Source organism: Myotis nattereri (genome assembly GCF_964212035.1).
Source record: "Myotis nattereri genome assembly, chromosome: 8".
Taxonomy (NCBI): Eukaryota; Metazoa; Chordata; class Mammalia; order Chiroptera; family Vespertilionidae; genus Myotis; species Myotis nattereri.
The window spans coordinates 36,173,080-36,193,047 of NC_138083.1; the positions used below are offsets into that span (position 1 = coordinate 36,173,080).

The window sequence follows — 19,968 nt, forward strand, 5'->3', positions numbered from 1 at the left end:
AACTAAACTAAGTGACTATGAGAAACAGTAAGTTGACAGAATACTGTAAGGCTAAAGACAATAAGAACTATACATGAGCGCTATAATCAAGTCAGTAAGTGTATTTCTGTGGGGGTATTCTCACAGCAATTCTAGAACTACTTTATGTGCATACTAGAATTGAACAGACAAGAAAATATATTGCAGACAATGAAAGCTAGGTTTCTCACTGTTAAGAGAAAGAAGTTATAAGGAAAAGGGAGAGACTAAAGTGAACCCTGTGGTGTTGGCTAGAATCATAGGTATCAGTATAAACGGATAGAAAGGTAAAGAATTACAGATGGCCCTAGCTGGTTTGGCTCAGTGGATAGTGTCTGCCTGCGGAATGAAGGGTCCCAAGTTCCATTCCGGTCAAGGGTACACGCCCAGGCTGCAGGCTCGATCCCCAGTAGGAGGTGTGCAGGAGGCAGCCAATCAATGATTCTCTCTCATGATTGATGTTTCTATCTCTCTCTCCCTCTCCCTTTCTCTCTGAAATCAATAAAAATATATTTTAAAAAAAAGAATTATAGATGTGTGTATATGTCAGTTAGCATACATACATTATTTCATAGCTCTGTTAGAAGCAATGATTCCCTAATAACAATAAGCATACCTAAAACCCTTGGTTTCTAAATAACATTCTTCAATAAAAGGAATCCAAGTGTCCCTGAAGAAGTACTGATTTCAGGGCTGGGTGAGGAAAATACAAGATGAGCCTGGAACATCTTGTGGTACCAGAAAAAAAGGGAAGGAAAGGCTCAAAAATAGTCGGGGCTTGTCAAAATAACACAGGAGCAAATCTGAAGGAGCTCTTCATGGTCAAAGCTAGAAAAATATGAGCAATAAGCTAATGATAGTATCCAATTTTTTTAAAGGGGAAATTCATATAACGTACATTTAACCATTTTAAAGTGTGCAAATTGGTGACCATTTTAGTCATGTATAGTGCATAGGTTCTTTAACAGTTACCTTGAAAGAAGTTTGAGGTTGGTGAGAGATAGATTCTCCTCTACAAAAAAAGCAAGCTCCAGAGCAGATTCTGGCATATTTTGCAACATTTATTAAACAAAAATTCATTAGCAAGCAGGCACAAAACAGTTCACACAAACTATCCTAGAAGGTCGAGTAAGTCCCAGCTCTCTCCCCTTTTATTTATTATTTATCCTCGCCCGAGGATATGCTCACTGATATTAGAGAAGAGGGGATGGGGGTTGGGGGAGGAGACAGAGAGACACACCCAGAAAGAGACAGAGGAACAGTGATGTGAGAGAGAAATATTGATTGCTTACCTCCTGTGCACCCTGATCAGGAATAGAACCCACAACCTTTATGGTATACAGGACAATCCTCCACCTAACTAAGCCACTTTAATTGCTTAAATTGCCACTTGCAAGGGGTTCACTCAGAGCAGAAGTGACAATATCCCAGAGGCAGGAGTTCTGTTGCCCTTGGAGTTGTTTACTTCTAAAATTCATTTTGCTAATTAATAATCTCTATATATAAAAGCCTAAGTGACCGTTATGGCTGAATGACCAGAACAACCAGTCGACCAGTCGCTATGATGTGCACTGACCACCGGGGGCAGATACTCAATGCAGGAGCTGCCCCCTGGTGGTCACTGCACTCCCACAGCCAACCTCCGGTGTCCCCTTCCCCCCAGCTGGCCAATCTCCTGTGGTCCCCTTGGCCAGCTGGCCAACCTCCCGTGGCCCTCCCCCTGCTGGCTGGCCCCCCTCCCTGATAGGCCTCGATCGCCAGCCAGGCCAAGGGACCCAACCCATGCACGAATTCGTGCATCAGGCCTCTAGTCTCACCAATAAAAATCCAATCAGTTTCTGACATTCACATGCTAACTATCAAAGGTGAAGCTCAAGTTATAGAGAGCAAAGCACTGAGAACAGCCACCTGTGGAGTGTGGCCTTTCTGATACAAACTATATGACCACAATGGAGTGAGATGCTTCATTAAAGTAACTCATTGCCATTTAAATTGAGGCAGCTAATTGGCACGGATATAGTGCCAGATGGTCTATGGAAAAGTATGAAAAAATAAATTATAGACATCATAACTCCACTGTAAAGATTTTAAGGACAATGGGAAGCTAATCAAGAGATTTAAGCTAGAGATAACATTACTGTTAACAGATACAAGGGGAGGGGAATCTGATCAACCCTCTCTAAGCTCATTCTCACCCCTCTGTAAAACTGTGTGTTCCCGCCAAGGCCGGTGTGGCTCAGTTGGTGGGACCATCCTCCAGTGCTGATTGATTCCTGGTTAGGGCATATACCTACTTTGCCGGGCACAAATGGGAGGCAAGCCATGCATGTTTCTCTCATACAATGTGCTCTCTCTCTCTCTCTCTCTCTCATCAGTAAAAACATATCTTCTGGTGAGGATTTTAAATAAATAAATAAATAAATAAATAAATAAATAAATAAAGTGCTCTAGCCTCTAGCCACGTGTGGCTATTTAAACTTAAATTAATGGGAATCTATTAAAATTAAAAATTCAATTCCTCAGTCTCACTAGCACACTTCATTGCTCAATATTAACAATATAGAGATATAGGCCATTTTTATCACCACAAAAAGTTCTATTGATAACACTGCCCTAAAATACAGTTTCAAGAGAATAGTACATTTCTGGGGATGAAAAATAATTCAACAAAGAGGCATCCATAGTTAAATTCAAAGAAGAAGGCACTTAGGTTCTGAGTTCCTTTCTACAGTTCTACCTGTCCTTGGTCATCTATTTTGATCCTTCCCTTTTCCTGAAAAATACTGCCATCTAGCATAGAAGGAAGGGACAAAGGGAGGGAAGAAAGGGAACCACAGCCCAGAGGAAAAAAACAGAACCTTGAAAGCAAATTTTGTGTGTGTGTGTTGTTGTTTTTTTGTCATTCTTCTCTACTAATGGTATTTAAAAAGAAACAGGTGGAAAGTGAAAAAGACAGGCATGAAGAACTGAATCAGGTACACTGTTCAAAGCAGCTCTCTTAGGGGAGAGAGTCCTAAGCACACACCCAGGAGATGAGGTTTCACTCTTTGCAAATCCCATTAGCAAGCTCCAAGTTTCCAGTTGCTATTATGTTCTCAGTGCTTACTGGACCTAAAGTGTTAGCGTCAATGTCTGGGTGGAAATGATTTTTTTCCCCTGGCAAATCTGTGATTATAAAATGTGCAATAAATTTTAGGTATAATTTTTTTTAATTTTAAGACAGTCTTGAGAGTCAGGTTTGCTTTGGGAAACAAAGCTCTGAAAATATAAAGTAATGTATAATTTACCAAGTCTACCTATAAACACTGAATTTGCACTTAACCTTTCAGGACTTATTCCTGTTACATAAAATGAGGCATGCCTAAAATATTTTTAAAAGAAACTCAAGGAATCCTTTGATTTCTTGTTATTTATAAACCCTAGAGCCAAACTTAATCTACAAGTCCAGACTGCAAATTTCACAGTGAACAGATGAGGATTCATTTTACCCACCTCTTTTCATTTACTACCTCTTTTGCTCAATAGCAAATACTAACTGAAAATGAAAAGTGTGTAAGTAGAAGTGTTGAAAGAATGGTGCTGAAATGTTCTGATCAATTTTAAAACCTTTTTATTTTAAAATACAGAAAACTACGTAAAATATATAACTCACTGAATGATTATAAGGCAAATATCCTTATAACCACTACCCGGGTCAAGAGAAAGACATTTCCAGTGACTCCCCAAGTCTTTCTCTGTGTCCTGTCTCCACCATAATCCCCTCTTCCCTTCAAAGTAACCACATTTATCCTGGCTTTGATAGTAGAAAAATATCACTTCCTTGCATTTCTTTATGGTTTGCCACATAAATGTGCATCCCTTTACATAATAGTTAAGTCTTGTCTATTAAAAATAATCTGATTCAACTTTTAAGTCTCTTTTAATGCACAGGTCCTATACCCCACCTTACTCCCATGCACTGCTGTTTCTTTCTTCCTTAGAATTCATCTGTTGAAGTACCTGAGGCATTTAACCTATGGAATGTCCTACAATCTGGTTTTTGCTATTACATACTTTGTCTTCAGTATTTCTTATAAATTGGCAGCTGGATCCAGAGGCTTGATCAAATTTGGCTTTGATCCTTTTGGCAAAACTTTGGTGGCAGTGTGTTCTTTCATCAGGAGGCATGATTTTTGTTTGTTTGTTTTAGTATATTTTTATTGATTTCAGAGAGGAAAGGAGAGGGAGAGATAGAAACATCAATGATGAGAGAGAATCATTGATCGGTTGCCTCCTGCATGCCCCACAAGAGATTGAGCCTGCAACCCAGGCATGTGCGCTTCACCAGAATCGAACCCAGGACCTCAGTCCACAGGCCAACACTCTATCCACTGAGCCAAACTGGCTGGGGCTTGTTTGTTTTTTGATGTTAGTAGCTACTAATCCTCTATGCCTAGATCAACTGGGGTTGCAGAATTATACTATCCTATCATTTTGTTACCATTTGTAAGCTGAAATAATTTCATAAAGAGATGCTTCCTCTCACTTACTATAGGTTACCTCATGAAACAGAAAAGGCAGGATAAATGCCTATTTTTTTTTCTTTTATTTATCCAGTTTTCAAGATAATGAATGGGTTCTCTTTCAGCTCTCTTAATTTGACCAATTAGATTTTCTTTTAGATATCATTATGAATTTAAATATATTTATAGGCTTCAATCCATTGCAATTCTTTTCCCAATGCTCAATTTGCCCGCTTTTTGTCACTGGGAGCATCTCCAAGTTGGATCCTGAGTCCTTTTGAGGTGACCCCAGCAGCCAGCCTTTGATAGCTTCCTTGTTATCTGGTATCACAATGTTCCAGGATTATCCTGTACATTGCCTGCCCTACACCTACAATCAGCCATTTCTCTCAGAAGCCTTGGTTTCTTTTGATGGGTAAATGGCATTTTAAGATCACAATCTGGGTCCCAAGGATGCTCATTGATACTGGGTTGGTCATTGTTTCTAGACTTTTTTGTAGACATAAACATAGACACACACAAATATTCAAATACCTACAGGATGAGGCAGGTAACAAATGAAAAGAGATGAAGCATATGGGATTGTGGTAAAATGAAGAGAGCATACTTTTTCTAAAGGAGACAAATCTTCAAAATTTTCAAAAGAAGCTGGAAATATAAATTTTTAACATGAATTTTTAAAACATTGACAACTAATTTTAAATAATTAAACACTAGGGTCAAATAAAACATCCGTGGGCCAGATGTGGTTAATGGACTATGTGCACTCTCAACCTGAAAGTTTTAACCTATAATTATATCCCCCAAGTCACATTGTTGCTAATATGTAAAAATATTTAGGGAAGTAAGAGGATTCTCAGACTGCTTCAAGAAAAACCAAACTATACTAAGGAAGAGGAGAAATGTATAATTATCTCCCTTTCCCCAACTCTCTAAATCACTAGGAAGAAAAGCTTTTTCTGAACAGAAATCATTTTCTCTCTAGGACAATATTGTGAAAAGAAGTCAATTATCAGAATAAACTCAAAGAAATGCTTTAAATAAGGTCTTAACAAAAGAAACTCTTCCAAAGTACTAACACTCCTATGTTCATTTACAATAGCCAAGATATGGAAGCAATCTAAATGTCCATCAACAGATGAGTAGATAAAAAAAAGTTGATATATATATATGTATATATATATATATATATATATATATATATATATATATATCCTATATAATAAAGAGGTAATATGCAAATTGACCATCACTCCAACCACAAGATGGCTGCCACAAGATGGCCTGCAGGGGAGGGCAGTTGCGGGTGACCAGGCCTGCAGGGGTGGGCAGTTGGGGGGGACCAGGCCTGCAGGGGAGGGCAGTTGGGGGCGACCAGGCTGGCAGGGGAGGGCAACTGGGGGCGATTGGGCCAGCAGGGGAGGGCAGTTAGGGGCAATCAGGCTGGCAGGGGAGCAGCTAGGCATTGATCAGGCTGGCAGGGGAATGGTTAGGGGGTGATCAGGCTGGCAGGCAGGAGCAGTTAGGGGCAATCAGGCAGGTAGGCAGGCGAGCAGTTGGGAGCTAGCAGTCCTGGATTGTGAGGGGAATGTCTGACTGCCCGGGATTGGGCCTAAACAGGCAGTCAGACATCCCTTAAGGGGTCCCAGATTGGAGAGGATGCAGACTGGGCTGAGGGACACACACTAACCCACATATTTCATGCACCAGGCCTCTAGTGTATATATAATGGGATATTATTCCACCATAAAAAGAATAGAATCTTACCATTTGTAACTACATGGATGGACCTAGGGAGTATCATGCTAAGTGAAATAAATCAGACAAAGACAGACAGATACCATATGATTTCACTTATATGGGGAATCTATATAACAAAATAAACAAACAAATTAGAAACAGACTGATAGATACAGAGAACAGACTGATGGTTGCTAAAGGTGAGGGGATTTGGGAGACTGGGTGAAAAATAATGAAGGAATTAAGAAGTACAATTAGTAGTTACAAAATAGTCACAAGGATATAAAGTACAGCATAGGGAACATAGTCAATAATCTGTATCTCTCTATATAAAAGCCTACGCGACCATTCAACCGGTAGCTATGACATACACTGACCACCAGGGGGCAGATGCTCAATGCACAGACAAGGAAACATGGAACAGACTGATGAATCTCAGAGGGAACAGGGGAGTGGGGAGGGCGGGAAGAGATTAACCAAAGATCTTATATGCATACTAGAGGCCCAGTGCATGAAATTCGTGCACTGGGGGAGGGGGGGGGGTTCTCAGCCCGGCCTGTGCCCTCTCGCAGTCCGGGAGCCCTTGGGGGATGTTCAACTGATGGCTTAGGTCCGTTCTCTGGAGCGGGCCTAAGCTGTCAGTCAGACATCCTTAGCACTGCCACGGAGGCGGGAAAGGCTCCCGCCACCACCACTGCGCTAGCCAACCATGAACCGGCTTCTGGCTGAGTGGTGCTCCCCCTGTGGGAGCGCACTGACCACCAGGGGGCAGCTCCTGCATTGAGCGTCTGCCCCCTGGTGTTCAGTGTGAGTCATAGTGTCCAGTCATTCCGTTGTTTGGTCAATTTGCATATTACCCTTTTATTATATAGGACTAGAGGCCCTATTCATGCACTGGTGGGGTCCCTCGGCCTGGCCTGCAGGGATCAGGCCAAATCCGTGCACCAGGCCTCCAACATCTCCTGAGGGGTCCCAGATTGCGAGAGGACACAGGCCAGGCCAAGGGACCCCACCAGTGCACAAATCCATGCACCAGGCCTCTAGTATTGTAATAACTATGTATGGTGCCAAGTGGGTACTTGAAATATTGGGGAAATCACTGTAAATTATATGATTGTTTGACTACTATGCTGTCTGTACACCTGAAACTAATACAAAATAATATTGAATGTCAACTGTAATTGAAAAATAAAATTTAAAAAAAGAGAGAAAAGAAACTCTTAACAAAATTTTTTATACCTAAGCTCTTAGAGTTTAATGATGAGACGTGTAAATGCATGATCATTCCCTTACCCTCATTTTTACCTGTTCTAAAAGAAAAGGAAGCTAACACCATTGCCACCTCTGCCTTGACCCCCTTCTGGAAGCAGCAGAGACAACAGAAAGCTGCTGGGGAAAGAGAAAAGATATGAAGAATTCTGAACAGCCCCAAAAATGCCTAGGGAAGGGACCCATTATCAAGAAAAACCTGGTTGGGTTTGGCTCCTTTGATACAAGGTAGAACCATGTAATCTACCCCAAACTCCAGAAAGTATAGAAATCACAGGAATAACCCTTCCAGTTCAAAGACAAGAGGTCAGATTGGATCCTTAAGGGCACTCACAAAGTATTTTCCCCTGGTTTCTGTTACTTTCTTTCAAAGAAAATAAGAACCTCAAGCCATGTAAGGGGATCCAAGGCTTTAGGATCCCAAGCAAAAGGAAGGAGGAAACTAGGAACTTCACTAACGGCACCTCTGCTAGCCTCACAGCTCAGCCTCAAGGTCCTGGGCACTTTAGGGCTCTCTATTTTATTCTACACGCTATCAGATCATAACATTTTAAGCTTGTCTCTCATTGGGAAACTAGGCCCTAAGCCAAGGTCAGAGGAAGAGTAGAAATGGGGGAGGAGACCAGAGGGCTCAAACTACCACTCTCATAAGTGACTCCCTAGTGAGCTAGATGCAGCATCCCCTGCCTTTGATGCTGAAGCCTTCCTGTGTCTCACATGGGGAAGAGGAAAAAAGCTTTGCCTCTGACACTGGTTGGACATTAGCTTGTCTACCTCCTACCCTCTCAAAATTCCACCAGCAGAATGGAGGCAAGTTTGCAGTGTCAAAGAAGTACAAACTAACTTGCACAGTTCCTTTGACAATAGAAAATGAAATATTTTCTTTTCTCCCTCATCACTCCATGTACCTTCAAGCTGGTGACCCTGTCCTTTCTTTGAACATTTGAGCACTAATAACCATAACTGATATCTATTGAACTCTTATCATACTCTGTTCTAAATATTTGACATGTATTAACCCTTTTCAGTAGCTACTATTATATTATCCCCATTTTATAGGTGAGTAAACCAAGGCATAGAGAAGTAGTCACTTTCCCAAGATCACAAAGCTAATACCCATCCAAGCCAGGACAACTTCAGAGCCTGTATTCTATTTCCCTCCTTTTTACTATAAAATTTTCAAACACACAAAAAAGTTGAAAGAATACGCTAATCAACCATATATCTGTCACTGAGATTAAATATTAACACTTTGCCATACTTTTTATCTGTGTATATAAATTTTTCTCTGTGCATAAATTTTCTACATATCATGACATCTCTCCCCAAAACACTTCTGCATGTAGCTCCTAAAAGTAAGGAGATTCTGCCCGGCTGGCATGGCTCAGTGACTGAGTGTTGACCTATGAACTAGAAGGTCACAGTTTGATTCCTGGTCAGAGCACATGCCTGGGTTGCGGGCTCTATCCCCAGTGTGGAGCATGCAGGAAACAGCCGATCAATGATTCTCTCTCATCATTGATGTTTCTATCTCTCACTCCTTTTCCCTTCCTCTCTGAAATCAATAAAAATAAGTATTAAAAAATAAATATATATACACATATTTAAAAAGTAAGGAGATTTTCCTATATACCACAATACTATGATCACATCTAAGACATTAACAATTCTCTATCATCATCTAATAGCTAATGTATATTCAAAATATTCTAAATGTTCCCCAAACATACTTTACAGCTGTTTTTTCCAAACCAGAATCCAATCAAGACTCACCCATTCCACTTGGTTATTGTGTCTCCTTAGTCTAGAACAGTACTCTCACTTGATCTTTTTCATGACAACAACTTTTCAAGGGAACCAGACCAGCTAGCTATCTTACAGACCATCCTACATTCTGATTGTTTTACTGTTTCCTCATGGTATCATTTAACTTGTTCCTCCACACTTGTATTTCCTAAAAACCACAAGTCATAGCTAGAGGCTTAAGGAAGGTTACCCATTTAGGTCAGAATACTTCGGAGTTGATGCTGTGCACTTTGTGCTGCATCACATCGAGAAGCACACCATGTCAGGCTGTTCTGCTATAAGTGATGCTGAGTTGGATTACTTGGTTAAGGTGGTGACAGCCAGAGCATTCCTTTGTAAATATTTATTTTTCCCTTTTCTATTAGCAGACAATTTAGAGGTGGGAGTGGGGCGTAATATTTTGGCACCATGCAAATATCCTAGTTCTCCAAAAATCTTTCACCTGAAGATTTGGCATCCTTGATGATCTTTGCTAGAGTCAGTCATTTCACTGGTGATCTGCTATTCTATCATTCCTTCTACATTTATAAGCTGCATTCTTCTGTAGAGTTTGCCTTATTAATTGGGAAAGAACCGTAGTTCCTTTTTAAAAGGTAGGGAGCTGCTTAATTCTTTCCTTTTAATTATTAATTTTCAGAGTAAGAAATTGGTAAAACAGCCAAACCTAATGATAATGTATACTTTTTTCCCCTCTCCTCACCCCTTTTCTGAGCATAACTATGGACACATAGATTTTTATTTATTCAGTGTTTTACAATTACTTGATGCTAAAAATATCCTAAATATAGCCAGCAGGAGCCCCTTTGGACTGATTCCACTGTTCTTTTGACATAGTACCATTAATCTTTGACAACTATTTTGCTTTCCATCTTAACACAATGTTCCAATCAAGCCTGTGCTGTACTAGTAAGTGTGAATTGGAGACCCAGTCCCATTGCCTGATTAAGCCATGCCCTCCTTTCCCCCAAGCAGAGACCAGGCCATGTATCAAATGTCACTTGAGTGCTGGCTTCTGACCAGCAAGTGCTTACCTGGAGGAGATAAAGGAGTCCTGGGACAAACAAGGTGAGCGGGTACAGAGACTGGTATGTTGCTAAGGCAAGAAAAATAGCACTGAGGAAGGCACTACCTGTAAAAAGAAATAGAAGTATGGAATAATCCAGCCTCATCAATCAGAATTAGATTCAGAGGGTCCCCAAATCAAGAAACTTTCTATAACTTTTCAAATAAATCACCTGTCAAATATCCCCTGATATACAAGGTGCTTTGGAAACTCACGGGAAGCCTCTTGGCTTGAATTCCAATGAAAGGAAAACAAGGAAGTAAAAATCATTTACCTTTAGCAACCCGAAATACCACAGGAATATTTATTGTAACATTTCCAGAACCATAAAGATTTCATAAAATTTCAGCCCAAAGGGGTGGGGAGTAAGAGAGCAACAAAGGATTTGTATGCATGCATATAAGCATAACCAATAAACACAGACAGTCGGGCGGGGGGGGGGGGGGGCGGTGAGGGCCAGTGCTGGGGGGAGGAGCAACTGGGAGAGGTCAATGGGGGGAATAGGAGACATATACTTTCAACAATAAAGAATTTTTAAAATTAAAAACAAAAACAACACTTCAGCCCAAAGATGAATAAAGGGATCAAGTCTATTAACACCATGTCCTATTTAAGTTACCAATTGATTATGCCTACAGTTATTGTTTAAGCTCTTCAGAGTGTGAAACCTATCCTTTTAGATGTTCTAAAACCCCATCACTATTTTTTTCCTTGGGAATATATTTATTAAAGCTGGGGACACTGAAACAAAAGAAGAGCTTAGGATAGAAGAAGCAACAGGAGAGAGCCTAGATGGTGCTGCTTTGGCTCTCTAAAAACTTTATAGGAAAGAAGTGAGGTACACCAGGCTTCCTGGACTCACTGAGAAGTAAAAGTCACATGACAGAAGTGGGCCAAGGCAGGACTGCTTTTAGCTTACTGAAAAGTCAGAGAAAAGGGGGCCTTGGAGACAGGTTCAGGGGATTAGCCCAGGACGAGCTGCTGTTGCTTCCCTGGTTGCAAGTCTTGTGGGGACCCTTAGAGTTTAGGAAAAAGAGAACAAAAGTTCATGCCCAAGAAAAGGAGGGGTGTGGGTGTGCTCTAAGGAGAGCACATTCCCAACACTATTTTTATAACACCCTTCCTCATGTACTATCTTCAAGACATGTGTTTATTTTTTTTCCAGATTAACATTTATTTGTTTATTGATTGATTGTTACTCCTCACCCAAGGATATTTTCTCCATTGATTTTTTTTTTTTTTTTTTAGAGAGTGAAAGAGAGGGAAGGAGGGAGGGAGGAGGAGCAAGAGAGAAAGAGAGAGAGAAGCATCTATGTGAGAGAGATACATCCATTGGTTGCCTCCCGCATGCACCCCAACAGGGCTGGGAATCAAACCTGCAACGCAGGCATGTGCCTTTGACCGGGAATTAAACCCAAGATCTTTTGGTACGAGGGCTGATGCTCTACCCATGGAGCCACACTGACCGGGCTTAAATTATATTCATTTTATTAATAATGTTTTCATTCCCTACATAAAATGGGCCATTATGGAATCATTAAACATGATGGTATAAGAAATTTGCAATGACACGGAAAGATGTTTATAATCCTATTAAGTGAAGGTTACAAAAGAGATATATACTAGGATTTCTTAAAAAATATGTCTAAACAGCCCTAGCCAGTTTGGCTCAGTGGAGAGTGTCAGTCCCTGGACCAAAGGGTCCCAGGTTCAGTTCCAGTCAAGGGCATGTACCAGTTGCAGCTTGATCCTCAGCCCTGGTCAGGGTGCATGCAGGATGCAACCAATCAATATGTCTTTTTCACATAGATGTTTTTCTCTGTCTCTCCCCATCCTTTCTACTCTCTCTCTAAAAAACAAACAAAAAAACAATGGAAAAATATCCTTGGGTGAGGATTAACAAAAAAAAAAGCACAAATAATTTTATTAACTAATGTTACCTCAATCAATAAAAATTAAAAATTATATTTTCAACAATAAAGAATTATAAAAATTTAAAAACCATATGCATAAACAAACTTGTTTAAAAAGGCTAAAAGGCTAGGCAACAAAGTTCACAGTGGTTATCTCTGTCTTGTGGGATTATGGATGATTTTTCATACATTTGCTTCTATGAAGTTTCTAAATTTTCTATAATGAACATGCATTGTCTTTGTCATAAGAAAAAGATTGATTTCTTTTCTTTCTTTCAAAACACATAGCTATTCCCTTTCAATGGCTTAAGATAACAGATCACCTTAAAGCAAGCATGTCAAACTCAAAGACTAACACGGGCCAAATAAACAAGGTTTAAAAACAAAAGCTTCAATTTTCATAGAAACATAGGTTTATTTCGATAGAGACATGCTGAATACAAAGGGCTGAAATAAATGAGTAATCATTAACATAAAATAATAGAACATTTTAATAAAAATTGATATTTTTTCTTGAACATTAACTTACCAGACATTAAATAACTGCACAAATTAATAAGTGTAATGCAAATAAACCTATTTTTCTTGTTCTCCAAAAGTGAAATAATTCCTGTTGCGCACACCAAACAAGTCAGTACAAGACTACTGACGTGGCAATGGGCTGCTAAAATATTCACTGCTAGTATTAGTGGAGAGAAATGGTGCGCCTGTGCGTAAGGCACATAAGGGAAATGAATGCAACATAATTATAGTAATCAGTCATAAGCATATGTTGTAGTTCATTATTAATAATTATGTATAACAAGACATTGTAAAAATTAAGTTACAAAATTTTTATTAAAACATTTCTTACATACCGTTATATTGGCTGGGCCACAAAAATATTCGCAGGCCAAGAGTCTGACATGCTTGCCTTAAAGCAGTGACTAGAAAAGCCTAGTTTACAACAGAAGTTTCAAAGTATCTTAGAAATCAGTAGAGTGTAATTGATGGTCTAAGGCTAGTGTTCTATATAGATAATGTTTCATTAAATGACAGTATCCATTTAATGATCATTCTTATTAGTGTGGGGTCAACTGTTCACTGAAAATAACAGACATACTCTTAATGGTGCTTCCTAAAAGGAGGAACTAGTCACCCCACTCAGTCCTTCCAATAACTACATAAGTGGGTACTATTACTATCCCCATTTCACACGTAAGGAAACTGAAGAACAGAGAAGTTATTTGTCCAGGGTCATAACACTAGTGAATAACAGAAATAGGGTTTGAACCCAGAGTGTCTCGTTCCAGACTCCACATTCTTAAATTGCATCAATATGCTACCTTCTTTTTAAAAAAAATATATTTTATTGATTTTTTATAGACAGGAAGGGAGAGGGTTAGAGAGTTAGAAACATCGATAAGAGAGAAACATCGATCAGCTGCCTCCTGCACACCTCCTACGGGGGATGTGCCCACAACCAAGATACATGCCCTTGACCGGAATCGAACCCAGGACCCTTCAGTCCGCAGGCCAACGCTCTATCCACTGAGCCAAACCGGTTGGGGCAATATGCTACCTTCTTGATCTCAATCTTGCTGTACCATAAAAATCACAATAAGCAGAGCAACTATTTGTTAAGCAAGTTCTGGTAAGGAAGCACATTAAGCATTTTATAGTTCTCATTTATTCCTCCACTAATCCAGGAGGCAAATACTAACTCTGTGATCACACTGAAGCTCTTGAGGCTGTGTGATTTGCCTAAGGTTAAAAAGCTGGTAACTGGAACAAGCAGGTTTTGAAGTGGGTTAATGTGACAAAACTCTACCCAAGGCTGCTTTGTACTTGGGTCCTCGGCTCCTCTATGACGCTCTCCATAGGAAGGGCTTTACTCGACAGCAGTGATTTTCAACTGGTGTGCATCCAGAATGTTTAAAACACGCAATACCTGACTATTTAGACCTCTTTTCCCTTAGATTGTAAATAATAATGATGATGATGATGACAGCCAGTACAACAATAGCTGTCTGGCATGAATGCCATCTTGAACCATAAATATATACTAGTAGATCCTATAGTAAGTCTTGTTACACAGGCCTCTTTTAATACATTAAGGAGAGTTGTAAGGGTCCTTAGGTGGCAAACCTTGAGAATTTCTAGTCTGGAACATTTCATTATTGATAAATACCAACAATGTACAGGAGTACTTATTAACATTTGTCTGTTTTCCTTTTTAAAGCTTAATGGAGAGTAGGATGGAGTATTTTCATTAGCTCACTGAGAGGCAGAGAATCCCAGACCAAAGCCCCTACCTTTGAAGTGAAACTCAAGCTACTCTACTAAACTATTATCAACCTTGCCCACAGACCTGTGTTTCCCAGCCAACTCCCCAACAGGACATCACAATATAATGGCCTGGACCTTGTCCTGGCCTGTCACTCAGTATGTCCTGGGCAACCCTGGACTGCCACAAAGAAGCCAAGGTAGAACAAATAGAAGGAGTTAAGACAGAGCAAATGAGGTCACTCCCTTCTGCGGGGCACCTGATCCTTGGCAGTGTGGGATAGAGTTGCAAAGTGTGCTTCCACTGTCCCTGTCTTCTTGTTTATCAAGTTAATTTATTTTTAATTATGTGCTCATTGAAGAAACTTTGGGGGGAAAATAGATATAGAAAAGAAATGAAAATCACCCATAAAGTCACTATACAGAAACAAGTTATCTTTCAGAATATATTTTCTCTTTTTGTTGCACTCTAACATAGTTGAGATTATATTTTACTAAAATATATAATTATTTTGCAACTGTTTTTAAATATCCTGTTCATGGGCACACTATATTTAACTATATGAACAGTGTTTTACTTAGGCTTTTCTCTCTCTATTTTGAAGTATTTTCCAATCATCATAAATAACTGCATTTAATGACTTCACATCATAAAGCTTTGTTTGTATGTCTACATTCCTTTACAATAGATTCTCAAAAGTGAAATTAATAAAGCAAAAGTACAAACATTTTAAGACTACTGTCAACCTGCTTGCCAAGATGTATAAGTCAGCTTGCCCTGTAGGAGAACGCCTATTTGGATAGCACCTTTGCCAGCACTGAAAGTTTTCTTCTAAACCCTCTGGCAACTTGAAAGGGGAAATATAAAGCCACTTCTTTGTTATTTCAATTTGCTTTTCTTTATTAATTATCTATGGAGTTGAATATTTTTTCATGTTTTTCAATATAAAATTCCTTCATTTGTGAATTCTCCCAACTGTTTTCTTCTTTAAATAGTGAATTATTCCTTTATTAATTTTGTTAAATATCTAAAGTATGTGGAATAAATATGAAATGAAAAACATGACTTGTAGATTTTATAAGTGAACTAACCTCCTGTATCTACTTTTGTAGGAATTACTACTAATATACTCAAAGAGTTAAGAGTAGTTCAGAGACCTAACTAAAACAGGATTCTCCAAATATTTTAACAGATTAGAAATGTTATTTGTGATGCTCTCTACAGCTGCCAACAGTGGAAAATAACAAATGTCCAGCAAAAGGGAAGGCCTGCGACCCCATGACAAATATACTTGAGGAACAGACGGGAGGTAGGGAGGGGTGATAGCAGACTTACTTCTCATTTTCTATGTTTGAATATCTTTTATTCTTACCAAGTACTTAAACTCCCAAATTTTTTAAAAACTAAATTAAGATGGAAAGTAATTGCAAATATGTGACCAACGTCACATGATTCTTATGAAATAAGTGATAAAAGTAAAACAAAATTGTATGTATATCATTACAAAAATGTCTATAAATTCATTTGACAGAAATCTGAAGTGATACAATAAAAACTGTTTTTTGCTCTGGGTGACCAAAAATAATATGGCTGCAAAAAAGATACATATAGAGGAGCCGAAATAGCTCAGTTGGGAGAGCGTTAGGCTGAAAAAAGATACATATAACATTTTTACAGGTTTTCCCCCAAACAAAACCTTCCCATTGACTTAAAAGGTTATACAAAAGATGTTTTTAAAATGGTATAATTTATATTTTTTGTGTAAGACTTCTATTAAATGCATCTTCAGAGAGCATGTCTTCAGTATTTCTAGCTTTGCGCACAGCTATTTTATTTTATTTTAATTTCAGAGATGAAGGGAGAGGGAGAGATAGATAGAAACATCAATGATAAGAGAGAATCACCAATTGGTGGCTGCCTCCTGCACGCCCCACACTGGAGATCGAGATCGCAACCCAGGCTTGTGTCTGACCAGGAGTCGAACCATGACCTCCTGGTTCATAGGTCGATACTCAACCACCGAGCCATGCTGGCTGGGCTGCGCATGGCTATTTTAAAGGTGACATTTCCAAAGACCAGAGCTCAGTCCCTTCTGCCAGCTGCAACATATAATCCGTATTTTAATGGATACCAAGTACCTTGATAAATGAGTCTACCTGAGCCTGGTGCTCTGCAAATAGTAAACAGTCTTCACTATTTCAGAGCACAATCTTCAGAAAAAGACAATGCAGGTCATTTTAAGTAACCTAATAATAAGTTAGTACTAAGTGGCCTACAGAAAGACCTAAGTCATTCTTATATGCCACCCTAGAAAAGATAAGTAAACTGTAAGTAAAAGGTTCTATTTAAAACTTTTGATACTTTATTTCCTGAGTGTGCAAACTATTTAGCAACAATGTATAAAAATAAGGACTCTCATACACTTCTTACCAGAGTGTAAATTGGTAAAACTCTTGAAGGCAATTTAGCAATAAATTTCAGAAATCCTAAAGAGGGTACATATCCAGTGACACAATAGTTCTATTTCTAGGACTTTATTATAAGATAATAATTGAATATGATTTGAAAATTACTGTACATTAGAAATTAATTTGTAGTATTATTTAAATATCTGAAAACTGGAAAATGAGCTAAATATTTAATTAGTATAGAAGTTGGTTAAAGAATTTCTATAGCCCTGGCTGGCTTGGCTCAGTGGATAGAGCATCAGCCTATGGACTGAAGGGTCACGGGTTTGATTCCAGTCAAGGGCATATGCCTGGGTTGCAGGCTTGATCCCTGGGGGGGGGGGGGAGGGGGGGGTGCGGGAGGCAGTCAATCAATGATTCTCATCACTGAGATTTCTCTCTCTCTCTCTCCCTCTCCCATCCTCTCTGAAATCAATAAAAATATATTTTTAAAAAAAGAATTTCTATACATTCATCCATATAATGGAATAATATATAGCCATTAAAATTGACAGACTAGATGTTTATTGACATATGTAGTAGGTTGTATTTTTGGCCCAGATTCTACACCCCGCTCTATGTCCAGGCTGTTTACCATGTAACTTTGCAGTGCCCTTTCATTGTGGGCAGGATGGAAGTCTCCACCCCGGGCTCAGCCATGTGTCACGTTTTGATTGCTGTGATGTTAGCACGTGATGCAACCAGAAACGTAAGAAATGCATGCCTGACTGGGCTTGCTCACAGCTGTGCCTCTGCTATCACTATGGCAAGAACATACCTACTTTCAACAATAAAGAAAATTTTTTTAAAAAAAGAACATACCTAAATTAGTCCCCTGGAAGATGACAGACATGTGGAGAAGAGTTTAGTCTAGTTTAACCAACTATAGCTAACTACTGATGCAGGAATGAGCCCTGATTAAACCAACAAACTGCCTAGCCACGTCCAACCCAAATTAGCTGACCCATGTGGACTTACAGATATAGAAGCTACTGCTTGTTGTTGTTTTAAGCCACTGAGATTTGAAGTGGTTTGTTGAATAACATTTTTGTGGTGATAGTTAATAGATACAATATTTAAAAGTTTGAAAGAAAAATGGAGGGGAAAAATATGGAGATATATACCCCAAAGCTAACAGACTTCCAGTTAAAAATGGTAGATTGGTCACATGTGTATCATCTCTCTCTCCAAAAACTTCACTTAAAATGACAATAAAGGAATAAAACTAGTCTTAAACCACAAACAACAGGAGAGGAGATTATAGCAAAATAAAATGTAATAAATAGTAGAAACAAAGCAGGTAGAAGAAGGACAAATGAGCAATATGAAAGAAATTACAATTCAGGGATCTCAGAGAGGAATACCAATAAAAATAAAGCCAACTCATCTCACAGAACTTCTGAGAAATTCATCACCTTGAAGGCATCAGATACTATGGAAGGTGGGGTAAGGTACAGAGATGAAAATCAAGCTGAAAGTTTGTATACAGATCAGGCAGAACCCCAGGTCTCATCTCAACTATGTGCATTCTAACTTCCAACTTTCTACTCCATCCAGAGACTACAGTTTTGGAGAATATTAACTGAAGAGGCATAGTTTAGGGTGTACTAAGCACAGTAATGGTCTAAGGAGAAGTGTGGGCTAAAGAGAAATGAGATTACATAAAATCTATACATTGTAATCTGCCACCTCCTCTGTTCCTACTCTCACAACTTCAATAGTTGGTCACATGAACCCCCCACCCCATCCCACTGCAACTCCAACTCTGTTACTGTTGGGCAGGAAATTGGAAAATTCCGCTCTGGAAACAGTAAATAGTTTCAGAGAAAAAGAAAACTTATAAATGATGACATTAGGGGTACTTCCAACCAAAAGAGTCAGCCCAATACCCAATCTCACTACAGGAGAATGATCCATTAACAAGTCCTGCCCCTGCAGTCTCAAATCATCTTGTTAGTGCCTCACTCTTAAACATAAACAGTCAAGGATCACCATAAATGAGAGAAAATTCTCCCATATGAAAGACAGAGCCCGAAAGAAACAGGAAAAGAAAGTGGTGGAGGGATGACCAGGAAGACAAAAAGACTATGCTTGGAACAAATGAGAACTGGGGAAAAAAACACCAAAACTCTGGTAAGAAAGACTACTGTGATGATAAAAAAAAAAAAAAAAAGGCTACTTCAAAAAATAATTGAGACCAAGGAAAAACTTAAAAATGTAATACAAAATTTAAAAATTCAATAGAGGAGTTGGAAGATAAAAACAAAGAAATATCCCAGAAAAAGGGGAAGTAAAAGAGCTAGAACTATCAATAGAAAATAAAATATGCAAATTAAATCAATCAAGGAAGTCCAATATCTAATAGAACAAATAAGTGGACAGAGAAAACAGAGAGAATTTGAAAAAATAATATAGAAACACCTTCTGGAACTAAAGGACACTAGTCTCTACACTGAAAGGACCTACCAATTGCCCAGTATAATGAATGAAGAAAGACCCATGTCAAGACATAGCATCATGAAATTTCAAAACACTGAGGATAAAAAGAAGTTCCTAAATCTTTCTTTTTTTTTTTTATTGTTAGTTAAGGTGTTACAAATGTGTCCTCATCCCCCCCCTTTAACCCCCAACCTCCCCCCCACACACAAACTCATGCTCCCATCCCCCCGTTGTCCATGTCCATTGGTTTGGCTTATATACATGTATACAAGTCCTTCGGTTGATCTCTTCCCCTTACCCCCGCCCTCCCCTACTTTCCTTCTAAGGATTGATAGCCTGATCGCTGTTTCTCAGTCTTTGGGTCTGTCCCTTTTCATCAGTCTATTTTGTTCTCTATAATCCACAAATGAGTGAGATCATGTGGTATTTATCTTTCTCTAACTGGCTTATTTCACTTAGCATAATGCTCTCCAGTTCCATCCATGCTGTTGCAAAAGGCAAGAGT

At 39.0% G+C, this 19,968-nt stretch overlaps 1 protein-coding gene across 1 annotated transcript in view; it reads right to left on the bottom strand.

Moving 5' to 3' along the window:
- PIGU (phosphatidylinositol glycan anchor biosynthesis class U) overlaps positions 1-19,968 on the bottom strand; it is an 88,368-nt gene that overhangs the window by 32,249 nt on the left and 36,151 nt on the right. The window contains exon 7 of the mRNA XM_081097018.1: positions 10,367-10,464. Coding sequence (XP_080953144.1) covers positions 10,367-10,464 — 98 coding nt within the window. The remainder of the gene's footprint in view (positions 1-10,366; positions 10,465-19,968) is intronic.